This window comes from Sorghum bicolor, chromosome 1 (genome assembly GCF_000003195.3).
Source record: "Sorghum bicolor cultivar BTx623 chromosome 1, Sorghum_bicolor_NCBIv3, whole genome shotgun sequence".
NCBI lineage: Eukaryota > Viridiplantae > Streptophyta > Magnoliopsida > Poales > Poaceae > Sorghum > Sorghum bicolor.
In genome coordinates this window covers 74,747,942-74,761,837 of record NC_012870.2, presented here as the reverse complement: position 1 = coordinate 74,761,837, position 13,896 = coordinate 74,747,942, and the positions used below count along the sequence as shown (strand labels likewise).

Sequence of the window (13,896 nt, the reverse complement as noted above, 5' to 3'; positions counted from 1 at the left end):
TTGTTTTTGCTTGCAATATATGCACCGGGTGGATAATGATGAGTCAGCTTACATGTTTTCAGCTTTTCTTTGAAACTGATCTAACATATTTTCAACGTCTAGCCGAGCCTAGCAAGATGAACCGAGCTTAAATCGACTTTCATAGAAAATAAACTATACTCTTCAAACTTCCTTTAAAAGGAAAACAATTACAAGTGTTTTTCAGCTCAAAAGCCTGGTGGGGACAAGGAGATAACGGATCCATTGATGCAATTTTAAGCCAAAAAAAGAGAAGTGAGATGTTAGCCACCCTTTCCTTAAGTCGGACATTCTAATAATAGAACTGTCCATATTTAGGTCCTGTTTAGTTTCTCTTATTAAATTTTAGCTAGCTAAACTTTAGTCAATTTAGTAACTAAATTTTAAACACACTAACTAAAAAAAAACTAAAATAATTTAGTCACCCAAAAGTAGCTTAAATAGTTTTAGCTCGCTAAAATTTAGCAAGAGGAATTAAACAAACCCTTAGTATGATGAAGCTAGTTGCACGGTCTAGTGCTGGGCTTGCCTCTGGTTGCACCTAGATGTAATGGTCAAGAAAAACACTAAAGGCCCTTTTTACATATGAAGTATTTTTGAAGTTTTAGAAAATATCATGATTCTGTGAAATACTTTGGGTTTAGAGTGATATGAATTATTTGGATGTAAGAAATATCATGGTTTGAATACCATGGTATTGTTAAAACTTTAGTGTTTTGGAATTTTAAAAATTCCACTCTAGACTCCTCTTTTAAACCATAGTTTCGCAAATTAGTGACTTCTAAAACTAGAGTTCTAACTACTATAATATCCAAACAAAGCCTAAATCACTCAAACTCAAACGAGTAGAGTGAGATATTGTACTATCCTTTTGAGGCATTTAGTAGCAATGATGAACATTTGCCCAGATACGGGTACATGTATCGTATATGACATGCAATTCTTCAAAAAAAAAATGACACAGAGATACGTCGAATATCTTTTTAATAATAATAAATACGCATGATTTCATAAAAAGTAACATAATACCAGTAAATAATTGGTTTTAAACAACTTGATGAAATCACACCCACGGTACATATGGCATAATTTGAGCGCACAACTTGATAAGGCACGTATGAGTATATCATAAACAACTTAATGTTAATAAAGGCCATGAAACAAAATATTGGATCAAAGCATCACTTGACCAAAGTAATAGGTCTGTTCGATTAGCAGTGTTTTTTTTTTCTTCTTACAATAAATCAGTAAAATCATGACTTTTCAGCCGAGGGTGATAATTTAAGAAGTAAATTTACAGGAAAGTATCAGCACTCAAACAAAAATCCGTCCATAGTGTTTTCCTAACAGCACAACAACATGACGAACGAAAGTAGGAGAGGGCAGTTAGAATGAACTGGCCAGCTTCTTCCCGCCGATGAAGAGACCGAGTACAAGGAAGACCGAGAATGAACTGAGCACAATCGGCGGGGTGAAGAGAGCAGCCACCAACCCGCCGATTGATGGTGAGTCGCCCAGCCCAGCCCAGCCCAGCCCAGGGATGCGCAGCGCAGAGAAGGGGTGTAGTGCTGGCTGTGCTGCAAGGGGCCGGGGGATTAGGAGGGCGCGCCCGCCTGCTGACCGCGCGGCCTGCTGCTCCGCCGCCGGCCGCCGCTCGCTGATCGCGTGCCGGTGCCTGGGCAGTGTGGCTGACCGGCTGTGCTCTGCCTGTGCGGGAGGCCTTGGCCGGTTGCTCCCCCTTGGGACTGTGGTATAGTATAACCGACACTCTAAATTAGAGAGCGAGATTTTTCTTAGTTTTTGAAAGGAACTTTTCAACTTTGATCACAGTTATTAATTCATTTGTGTCAAAGTCGGTCAACTATTCGTCATCCATCAACACATTCAAGCGGGCCCTATAAATTAGCTGAGTTTTCTGTCAATTTAAGAATCTGTATAGTTTACACTTGACTAATAGTACTAACTGGTATGTATAAATACAAACGCACAACTCCGTTTGAAAGCCAAATGCATATAGGAGATAGCCATATGCGCTCGTGGTTTCAAGTAATCCAGCGTACGGCGTTTCAAATTTAATGAAGAAAATAGATGAGGTTAAGAAGCATTTCTCGTATGGGACTTGCCAACAGGGAACACAGAGAGTGATATAATTCTAAATAAATAGACATATATAACATATAGATCATAGAGATCAAATCAATCTGTAACTTCGTAGAGTTCAAGAGTGCTTTGTCAGATCTGCCCTTGCACCACACACAGGAGTTCAATCGAGGAGTTCAAGCTAATCAAGCCATTAGCTACCCCATAGTAGATAGCAACCAATTCAACATGTTCAAGACTAGATAGGCATGGATATAAATTATTAATATTTTATATATTGACCACGTGGCTCTATCTTGCGATGGCGGGAGAAGGTAGGATAGTGCCAACGCAACTTGGGCACAGGCCATCTGTTGTTGAACAAGTCACTGAATTACTGACGTGAAACAATGTGAGCAAATATGATTGAGCCGCTTCACAATTAAAAAACACACAAACCTGTTTCTGTTTTGGTTGTCCATAATCTCAGGAGAGACGTCCCTACAACAAGACACAAAACAGTTTAGCATCCAGAAATAATTAACTTAGCTTTTAAAAGACTACAATGATCAGATAGGTCTACATATAAACATATATAAGACATACCCTTTTCCATCAAAATAGTTCAATAATTTCATAATTGTATCCCTTGGTAAATACGGAGTCTCTTTCCTACCGTAGAAGTTCATACCAATGAAATTCCCATCACAATCAATCAGGGGTCCTCCAATCCCCGCCTAGCATAAAAACAAAGTACCACATATGAAAAGATGTTTTAAATGCCTTACGCATGTAGTTCCACAGAAGCCAGGCATTTCACACTTTGCCAATCTTTGCCACACTGTAAGACAGTTGTTTGTTTCATTTCCTAGGAAACGTGTGTCATGCACTCATTTATTTCCCAAACCTTGCCTAAGGTGTGGCCGTCAATTTGTTAGACACCCCTTTGGCTAGGTTTGGTAAGGCATGGCAATGTTTGGTAGTGTTATATTAAATTGTTCATATCATTGTTTTTGAGGCGACGACAGGCGACAAGGCGTGCTACAAGTGCTGGGCGTCGGGGTCGCCACGGCCTCTAATGGTATGGCGTCCGCCTCACTCGATTAGGCGTCGAGTAGGCGAGGAATGGCGTCCGCGGACGCCTAGAGCCTTGCCGCAGACGCCAGATGCGAACTTGCGGGGGGCGCCAAAATCACAAAGGCCCTACGAGAATCGACCGCGGCAAAAGCAAAAGGGCGGGAATTGACCTGGCATATACTGCTCTTTGCGCGCGAATCTCTTGCTCGAGGCTTTTACCGCGAGTGCGGGCGAGGGAGAGGAAGAGAGAAGGGGGCGGGCGAGGGGAGAGAAAGAGAGAAGGGGGCGGGCGGACATCGAGCTCCGCTTGGCTGCTCCTCTGCTCGAGTCCACCGGCCGGTCGCCCCTGCCACGGAGTCGCCCCTGCATCTTTGCATCTTGGCAGCGCTGCATCTCCGCGCACCTCTGGGATGAAGTCCGCCTACTCGAGTCCTTGTTACCGCTGGCCGTCTGCACGTGACGTAGTTATCTGCCTGCCTGCCTGCCCGCTTGGAGTCTCCTCCGTCACCCGTCCGCACCTGCCCGTCTGCCTAGTAAGTGTGTTTGCTGCCCCTGTTTTGGTTCCCTAAATCTCCCAGCCCCCTGCTGCCTCCTCTGTTCTGGTCCCCTAAATCTCCCAGCCCCCTGCTGCCTCCTCTGTTCTGGTGCATGTACTCTGCTCTGGATATTGCTGCTTTTTTATATTAACATTGGCCTGTTAGATGCTCACATACGGAGGAGACTAATGCTGCTTTCTTGGGTTGTTATTTTTTTAGACCTTTATAAACAACACAGGGCACAAGGATCTTTCTTTGATTAGTATAATATCTGCTTGGTTCTTTCTTTAGTCTTTACACTTTTAAAGAACACAAAGTAGTTCTTCCTTTGATTTGATTAGTATGATAATTACTGATTAGTAGTACTCTCTTAGCTATACAGTATTGTGCTGGGCTTAAGAATTGGGAACAAGGTATGTATATGCTGCACAAGTATCTAAAATTCTAGCTTACACAATGCCTTCATGGCGCCTAAATTGTGTGTATGGCGTCGCCTAGGCGTCCGCCACAAACGCCTAGGCGATGTGAAGGGGGTAGGGCGCCGCGCCTCGCCACAACGCCTCAAAAACATTGGTTCATATTGTAATGCAACAAATTGTTCCACTAAGAAAATTAAAGGCTTTCTTTTATGAGGAAAACAAAGACTTCAATTTGGAGATTCAGTGTACCTTACTGATTCTACACGTTGAGACCATAAGTTCTTTGCAGTCAAGTTTGCTGGGTTTGTCAATCAATATCCCACCTGTGGCCATTAATTTGCCTGACTTGAAGATACGTCCTACAGATAATACCTCCTTACGCTTAATTTGCCCTGGATCATGAAATTCTTCTGTACGAAGACAACGGAAACCTTTGATGCTGACAATAGCAACATTGTAATGCAGATGATAATGTTGCAATGTCCCTACAGTTTGTTGTTTGTTTGGAAGGTGTACAACAATCTGCAAAAGTAATGTGTGGATTTACAGGTATCTCAAATGAATAAGCTCAAGAAGGACAATACAATACCAACCTTCAAGTTATCATTAATCTTGTTTTCATCATCAGAAATTCTAACCAAACTTGCTGAAGTCAGGATCCTTGTGTCAGATTGATTGCCTACAAATATTCCTGTGCAAGCAAAAATCCGTTCTTCTCCTGCAAGAAGAGATCATAATGAATCATAGTTATTGATGAAATATAAAAAAGAAATAAAAATGCAGTGAGATTATAGCCATGCGATTACCATTGAATGAAGCAAGAGAGACAACAATACGAGACATGTTTGCAGCAACTTTTTTGGTGAGTTTACTCCAGATATCATCAGGAAATTCATTTTCAAAAGTATTAACCAAACGCATGCCTCCTGGTTAAAGAAAAGTAGTACCACATATGAGAGTACCGGAATACAACTGTCAAAATGTGCAATGCAAGGGAGTAGTCAGCAACAAACTCACCATCAAGGACAGCTGGCAAAGGATAACCTTGAGACGTTAGTTTCTTGATTAAAAATTTCCCAAATTCTGGCGAACAAACTGAAGTGATTAATCATCATGTGTTAAAATGACAGCAAAATTAGAAGCAATGACTCACCATCTCCATCAGCAACTGGCAAGAAAGGGGAGGCCAGCTCGGGAAAAAATGGATCATTCTCAATTGGGTTTTCTAGAGAAACAAGGTGAAGGTGACCATGTGTTAGCAATGATCAATAATTAGCATTGAAACATGGTGACAACTTCTGCATGATATTAGTAACCTAGCCTGATTCACCTTCTGAATAACTAGAAGAAGACGACTCCTGCTCATTCTCATCTTCCCTGCTGGAGTTACCTAAAACGGAAAAGATGAGAGGAAGAATGAGCAGATTGGATAAACTGAAATCCTTGGGTAAAGGACACAATACTAGATTCTCATGCAGAACATCCATGTATGTTAGTATAGAGTAAAGATAGGTAAAACGTAAAAGCGTAAAATCAATCTTGCACAAATGCTGACAAACCTACAAATGATGAATAGTTCAAAATAAATGATGATGATCTGCTCAACAGGCGACATCACAGTTTAGTAGTCTTGAGGAGTTATTTGAACACTACCTAGCTCAAAAGAGTCTGAACATCCACCTTCCAAATAGGACTTGGAGGTTGCAGGAGTTTCTTGTATCTTTTTTGTGCTCCTTCCAGTTGTGCTATCAACTTTCTTAAGCTCACCCCTGCAGTATAACATAGTAAATTCATCAAGCGTAGTTACCAAAGAAAAGGTGGGATGGATAAAGACAATTAGCATTCTATATTCCTTTGTAGCCAATGATATGGTCAGTGATGTCATTCAAAGTTTCATAACTAAGGGTAAAAGATTTATCAACCACCGTATGATAACAGATAATACAGTTAGCACGGTTCAAAGAGCAAACAATCCTGTGGAGTATAGGTTGTGGGTTAGTCTCCCTACTTATGCAACCTGAGGTTTACTTTGTGGAAAACTGCATATTGGAGTAACACTTCAAGAAAAAAAAATAAAGTGGTGAGGATCCCTGACATCCCTGCAAGCATGCAGTCATGGACATATAGTCTCTGCAATAGCAGTTGAGCGCTATGTGACTATGTTTCGCTTCCCTCTGAATCCACTATTCAAATTAGGCATAATTTTTTGTTTTGGCCTCAATATCTTTTACCAGGCACCACAAACAATAATCAGTGATCAGCAAATAACAGTTAAATTGGACCAAAATGTTTATTCAAGATCTATGCATGAATGCTTATTTTCTCGAAAACACAGAACTGCACTCATTAAGAAAGAAATATAGACAGCGGAGGGATCCGAAGGACCCTCCCAGAAGACTTCCCCCATAAAGGTTGCACGCGACCAGAACACCCCCAAGGACTAGCTAGCCATCCAGGGCGAGAGACCTTATGCATGAATGTGAAAGAGCTACGCAAACAATAGGAGCAATACAAAAAAATATGAGTATTAACTATCTCACAGAAACAGACGAATTTGAGAACTTATAATATCAAAACCTGCAAGGAGACTTTGATCATTGTTTGCTTCAACATGGACACAATAGTCCAAATCTAGTACAAGGCAACTGTAATACATGCTTGACAGTACACGTGGTCTAGATGGAAATGGTACTTATTTAGCTAGAGATGTGAGAAGCAACCAAATTGTTGTCAAGGATGCTCTTTTTGATGCAAATAAATTAACAAAACATAACAGCCAGTGAGCTAGGATATTGGGGTAGTTCAAAAGTATTTTAGCCACTCAAAAGAAATGATGTGCCTTATCTATATTTATCACAAATACGTGTCGTTTTGAAATTTGGACGACTATAGTCTTCATTCATCAAAATATAACTTAGACCACTAATTTCTATTGTAATTGTACATATTTTAATATCCAATAAATTTGTAATAGTATTAAAGTACTTTTTGACACGGATCTGTGCATATTATTTTAACATATATGCACCTAAATACTTAAAAGTTTATTGACACTTGAGTTTCAAAAGTTTGACCAGAGATATATCCAAAACAATAAGTATTTGTGACCAGAGGAAATTTATAGCATCTAGTGCTTTTAACAACAACAACAACAACAACAATATATATATATATATATATGAGCTACTGCTATTTACTTCATTGCATACTAGCTACATGCCCATGCTTTGCTACAGATAAAAGGAAAAGCTATCATAAATATTGCCTAAAATAAAGAAAAGCATATTTTTCAATAATAATGTTACCCACCTTTTCGCTACAAGGAATACTCACCTCAATTTAATTTTATATATTGCTATCCATTTAGATCTACTTGTTATGCAATATATTAAGAAGTTCAAGGGGTAATGTGTAAAAAGGATAATTGGAGTAGGTGGGGTGGCAGATTCACTGCCACCACCATTGGAGTCCTTTTAAAAGGAGTATAGATGTTTACTGATCGGTGTTTGCTTGCATAGAATTTCTGCCTTGAACAACTAGTTCACTGTTAGCACAAATGATTTATGATCATCCAGAAGATCTTTTGGATAAACTAACTGCTCTGTTGCCATCTAGCACAAAATAGCGAACCAAAATCTATTCTTGGACCATATTTCTAATTCTAAGTAGCACAATAATTTGGTGCTTCACAGGAAAGTCAACTTATAGTCCTATAGAATTTTACTAGCTTGTGTAACAAAGGCTCTATATGATTTATAGGGAACTTGTAACAAAGTCAACGTATAGGAAAGTCAGCATTTAAACATTATGATTTACCTCTCAGGGAACATGCATTTCCTTTTTTTACAGAACTAATGAGACTCTGACAGAATGGGCTCAGCCAGTTTGTTAATAAATGTAATCTGTGTGGCTGTGCCAACATTTAAAACATGAGGCTTATAGTTCAGTATGACCATTTTAAAAGCTTGTGCAGTCCTAATTTAACTTTTCTTTTACAAAAATGTATTCCATGTGCTCTGCAGACCAAATGTCTAAGTATAAATTAGTGATGTATAGGAAAGTAGAGGTTAGACAAAACGAAAAACCATAGCTGATAGTAAAAACATACCGGTATATCTTGAAATTACCCAATAATTCGGCAATAGTACTCCTTGGCAGGAATGGCGTCCTTTTCTTCGCATAAAAGTTCATGCCAACATAATTCCCATCCAAATCAATAAGAGGCCCTCCAACCCCAATCTAGAAAAAATATATATAATGACTGCTATAAGCCTACCACAAAATCGATACTAGAAAATAACTATATAAGAGAAAATGCAACTTTAATGCCCAAAAGATAAAGTTAAGTGCATATAATGATATACTTAACCACTGATACCACACCAATATGCCATAATTATTCATTTCCACAACACATGAAAGTAAAGAGAGATCAGCAGGGCACCATGGTGATTTCACATGTGGAGACCATGAGTTCTTTCCGATAAACTCCGCTTGGATCGTCAGTCAGAACCCCACTTGTGGCCATTAATTTGCCTGACTTGAAGCAGCGCCCCACAGCAACTACCTTACTGTGAGACTCAAATTGCAGCTGATGCTCAAGATTTATTGCTCGAAGACCAGGGAAGAACCTGGTTTCAATAACAGCAATATTGTATTGCAAGTCATACTTGTATAACCACCCATGGGCAACTTGTTTTTTTGGAAGGTGCGCTTGAATCTGCAATAATAAATCAAGAAAAAGGTTTAAATATTAATAGTTATATCGCAACATAAGCAAGTGATAGAGATAAGATAACATAGCAAACTTACAGACAATAATGGCATGATCTTGCTTCCATCATCAAAAGATCTAACCAGGCTAGCCGAAGTCAGGAAACTTGTGCCACATAAATCATTTTTGATAACTATGCCTGTGCATGCAGAATGCATCATATCCCCTGTAGAAAGTCATGATTTAATTAGGTTTTAGGCTTCATTAAGAGTGATGGCTTGATACAAACTTTAAAAGCCAACGTGCATAATCACCATCGAATGAAGCCAGCGAGACAACACTTTGAGATAAGTTTGACACTACTACTTTACTCAGTTCACTCCATGCTCCTTGACAAGAGTTCTTCAAGCTGCCAAACTCCTCTTCAAAAATGTTATCCACATGCAATTTTCCTAGATAAGGAAGCATCGCACGATATTATTGTGATTGTTATGACAAAGATGTGTAAGTATGTTAAGAAATTCAAACCAATTACTCACTTGGCTCTCCTCTACTTTTGCAAGCTTTTTTCCTTTTCTTTGAGCTTGTTGAGCAATCACCTGTTAGGTTATCTGCCATCTTTCCAACCCTGACCACAGAGAATAAAATTGTAGTAGTAGGTCACCATTAGTAGTCATTATGGTCATAAAAGCATTGCAAAAGCAATTTGGTGAAACTTGTTGGCCCTTGATCTCCCTGCACAGGTAAGCAGCTAGCTTACCAGCACCCACACACACTCTCACGGCTGGAGGTTGAAGGAAGGGTGAGCACAGCACACACACAAGGACTGCACGAGCAAGCACTTGCTGGATTTCTGAATGTGAAGCAGCTGAACTACTGCTGGCTGGTGCTTTTACCTTCTATTTATAGCTGATAGAAACAGCCCTAGTGGCGAGAAGATTGACTGCTGTAGCAGTCCTAGGAAATTACAGCAAGGAATTGACTGACTTGCCAACTTCCTGCTGCAGCAAAAAAAACAAGGGCAGCAGCAGACTATCTTACAAAACTTATTCCTTGATATGTTTAGAAGGACTCTTTTGGAGATAGTTATAAACAAAAACTGACTACACACGGCTGCATGCCTATATATGAAAAGCAGAACATCCTTATGGTCAAACTTAAAATATTTTGACTCTCCAAAATTCTTGGAATGCCTTATAATTTGGGATGGAGGGAGTATCAATTAAGTAGATCGTCCCTGGATGGTATTCCTGTAAGTCATCAAATGTGAGCTTTTCATCCCCAGTTGCATTTTTTTTCTTTGAAGATGACAATCCAGGGCACCGAAGACATATAGATGAAGTTACCCACAAAGAGAAAAGCACAGGGGCAAGAATCAACTGATATATTAGCACACCAGAAGCAGAATTGCAACCTCAATCTAAGAACTTATAACTGACACCAGATCATAAACGAATAGTGCAAAACCTAGGTTTGCCAGCTCAGCTGGCAGCTATGTTGATCTCGAACAGTTTGGCACGAGCTGATGAAGGCGCATGACAGCAAGGACATGGGAAGGTACCACTAGTGGATCATCCAGATTCCAGATCCAAGTATAGGGATGAATCTGTTGAAGAGAGCTGGGGACAGAGGCTGGAAGGCAGGTACACCCTGATAAATTCGGTACTTGTCTACTCATTTTCCTTTTTCTTCACAATATGTTCTAATCTTGTAACAAAAATGCTATTGGAGGGTGGCTTTCAGTGGCGGGCCGTGGCCCATGGGAAGAAGCATGCTTCTCTCAGGGGCAACTTGGTAGGGCAACTTGGTAGGGCACCAGAAACTAAATCCTAGATCATATATATCCAAATCCTCTAGGATATGGAGGTGTCTAAGAAAGTGTTTGGCCACTGGATGTATCACTCCTACCCTTGGATGATGTATTGGATAAGAAAAGAGTTTGGCACTCTAATGTTAGACAAGAATAAAGCTGCAGATCCTTTATAAGTAACTAACAATAGTTCCTTGTGCTATACACAGAATTACTAGTCTATAATATCGACAAAAAGATATATCTGATAATTGCCCTCTATATTGCTCCATATGCATAGCTAAATTTTGAAGACTCTACAATTCTATTTTACAATTACAGGCAAGCAAAATGCACAACAGAATGATACGTCATTTAATGGTTCATTGCTAATTAGTTGGTTCTTCCTAATTAAGTTCCTTTACTATGTTATAGAAGGGAAGATGCATGCATAATTTCAGAACTTAGCAACAACGCTAGAGCCACATGAAAAAGAAAACAAACCGAAAAAGCTATTGGAATCAAACACAATGCTCTGTATAGGCACCGGCGGAGCCAAGGCCCGGCCACCCTGGGCAGCTGGCCGGGCTCCCACGGGAACAGCAGAGGCGGGAGGGGAGAGGGAGGTGCGTACGCAGGGTCGTCGGCCGGTGCGCGGAGGACGCAGGCGAGGGCGCGAGGCGACTGGCGAGAGAAGGTGGGGGGAGCCGCCGACGCTGCCGCCGAGCCTGGGACTGCCCCTCCGTCGCTGGACGCCGCCGAGAGGGAGCCGCCGACGCGCGGAAGATCCGATCTTGGGACCGAGCCTGAGCGCGAGTGGGGAAAGGAGCAGATCTAGATCTGCGGTCTGCGCTGAGGGACCGAGGCTGAGCGGCGCTGCGAGGGAGATGAGCGTCGGCGTTGGGCTGCAAGGAGCCGGCGGGGCGTGGGTTGGATGGGCCACTGAATAGAAGCCCATACAATTTTTTTCTCTTTTCTTTTTCATTTTTTTGAGCAACTTCTATTTTCTTCTAACATCTTTTGATAAATTAGCACCTATATAATTAATATATATTTATATATTTAAAATAATATATATTAGAGATCATACTAATATTCCCAGGGCTCAATCATATAATATTGTGACATAATGATTTCTCTAATTTTTTAAAAAAAAATACAAACCCTATTAGAGGAAATTATGAAAATTTTCCCTCACATATTTCCTATAAAAAGGAAAGAGGGGAGATGACAAAAACTTATGTATTCATTTGCTCTTTCTTAATTTCTCTCCACTCTCTTCTTTATTTATTCAATTTAAGATCAAAATTATAATGTCTACTGTATCACAGCTTAAAAGATTAGGAACGCTTAAGCATGCTTAAACTTAGTCAGCGAGTCACTGCTCTCTTAGTATTTAACTCCTCTTATAATCTTTTATCATGTTTTTCTTGTTAGTATTACTATGACATTACGCTCATGCTTTATAAAACTTTTGACTCCGCCACTATGTATAGGTTTATTATGTCTGATTTAAAACATTTCTTACAGTCACATCTTAATTCCGAACCTTGGATGACAATTCGAAAGTAAAAAATATTTGGGCACATAGGTACGCAAATTGCTTCTTTCAATTAGGTTGCAATGTAGAGTTTCAGAACATAGCAAAAATGCTTGAGCCACGGGAACAAAGAAAAAACAAAATTTATTGGAACGCCGCACCCACGGGAACGATCCGGCTCACACAGAGAGATCCTCACACGATTGATGCAAAAAGGAGAGGAACATCGGAAGAAGGAGCCAGCTGTCGACCAAAGATAGAAAAAACGGATGGAGGAGGTAGACGAATTTCTAGGGTTTGGAGGCATACCTTCCATGCGACGCCGCCTGCTTCGCCCGGCCGTCCGTTGCCTCCGCTGCCTGCTCCCCCGCTGTGCGCATCCGCCGCCTATTGCTCCTGCTCCTCCGCTGATTGCTCCTCCTCTACGTGTGTGCGAGAGGCTTTGTGGGAGGCAGAAAACAGGGATTTTTTTTATTTTTATTACCTTTTTATTAAATGTTTCTAGGCGCCCCACACCATTTTTTAAAAAACGTCCTTCCAAAGAACGTTAAGGGGACTAAATGTATTTTTTAAGTATAGCTTGTGACATTTATTATTTTTGTAATTTAAAATTATTAGCAAATATGTTCGTATTATAATGGGAGAAGAAACTTATTCTTTTAAATTCACTATTATTATAAAAACCACTTTAGTTAGAATACAACCATAATTATTCTTTTAAATTAACTATTATATAAACCACTTTAGTTAGACTACAATCATAATTTTTAGGCTATAGTTTTTTACCAAAATTCATCATGAACCCATGATACAAAATCTTATAGGCTAATATTAACTAAAATTAAAGCATTATTATAATATTATTATTTTGTTTCTCTCTCCAGAAGCTCTCTGCCTCTCTCTCATGTTCCTTTGTGGAGCTAGCTCTCCATGAGCTCTCTTATTCCTGCTACTTGTTTTTGAGTCATCGTCGTGACCGTGTGATGCCAAGCAAATGGCCATCGCTAGCATGGGGCACTTGTAGTGCAAACTTCTAGAAGAAGATATTGATAGATTAGATAGTTCTTAGCATTTATAAGAGAAATTGGAAAGTACTAAAAAAGAAAATAAAAAATAAAAAGAGGTGTGACCAATTTAAACAAACGAAGATACAGATAGATTAGATACTTTTTTACATTTATAAAAAAATCAAAAAGTATCAGAAAAATAAATAAACAAATTGAAACTAAAAAAGGTGTATCCATATACCCTAGGAGTCTCATTCTTTTTTGCCATGTCCGTACGTCCTATTTTTTGTTCGGTTGTCTTTTCTGTTTGATCGGCCACATAAGAGTCCTGTTCATTTTTATTTGGTCGATGCAATATTTCTATCTTCATACCCACGCACCAATATTTTGATTATGATTTCTATTCAGATACTTAAGATTCAAATAATCTCTGCAGTTTATCATTATAAAATTCTACATATCTTATTATGAGTCCACGTCACGTACATACATAACAAATATGTTTTGGAATTGAATCTATATCACGCTAGAGAAGAGCTATTGTAACTCGTATGAGCTGGCGGACCAGAAAAATGACTGGAACAACTCATCCTTAGCTGATCTCACTTGGCCTTGACCAAGGACCCGAGCTTGGGCTCCCCGAACATGAAGATGCCCTGGCGGGTCCTGAGCATGGCGTATTCCGCGGGCCTTGCTCTTCATGCTGGCACACTGCGC

The 13,896-nt window shown here is 39.9% G+C and overlaps 1 protein-coding gene across 4 annotated transcripts; it reads right to left on the bottom strand.

Moving 5' to 3' along the window:
• Positions 2,161-12,593, bottom strand: LOC8081911. Of its 4 annotated transcripts, none has more exons than XM_021449379.1 (16): positions 12,482-12,593; positions 9,383-9,471; positions 9,158-9,295; positions 8,942-9,069; positions 8,574-8,849; positions 8,238-8,368; positions 5,783-5,898; positions 5,460-5,519; positions 5,283-5,354; positions 5,147-5,212; positions 4,936-5,055; positions 4,723-4,847; positions 4,379-4,651; positions 2,704-2,834; positions 2,557-2,598; positions 2,161-2,486 (listed from the first exon to the last, which is right to left on the bottom strand). In XM_021449379.1, the coding sequence occupies exons 1-16, from the start codon at positions 12,550-12,552 to the stop codon at positions 2,381-2,383; spliced, it is 1,944 nt and encodes a 647-aa protein (XP_021305054.1). In that variant the 5' UTR covers positions 12,553-12,593; the 3' UTR covers positions 2,161-2,380. The 4 variants fall into 4 exon arrangements, with proteins under 4 accessions (XP_021305054.1, XP_021305061.1, XP_002465724.1 ...); XM_021449386.1 differs by lacking the exon at positions 12,482-12,593 and adding an exon at positions 11,267-11,501; XM_002465679.2 differs by having other exon boundaries at positions 2,163-2,468; positions 12,482-12,590.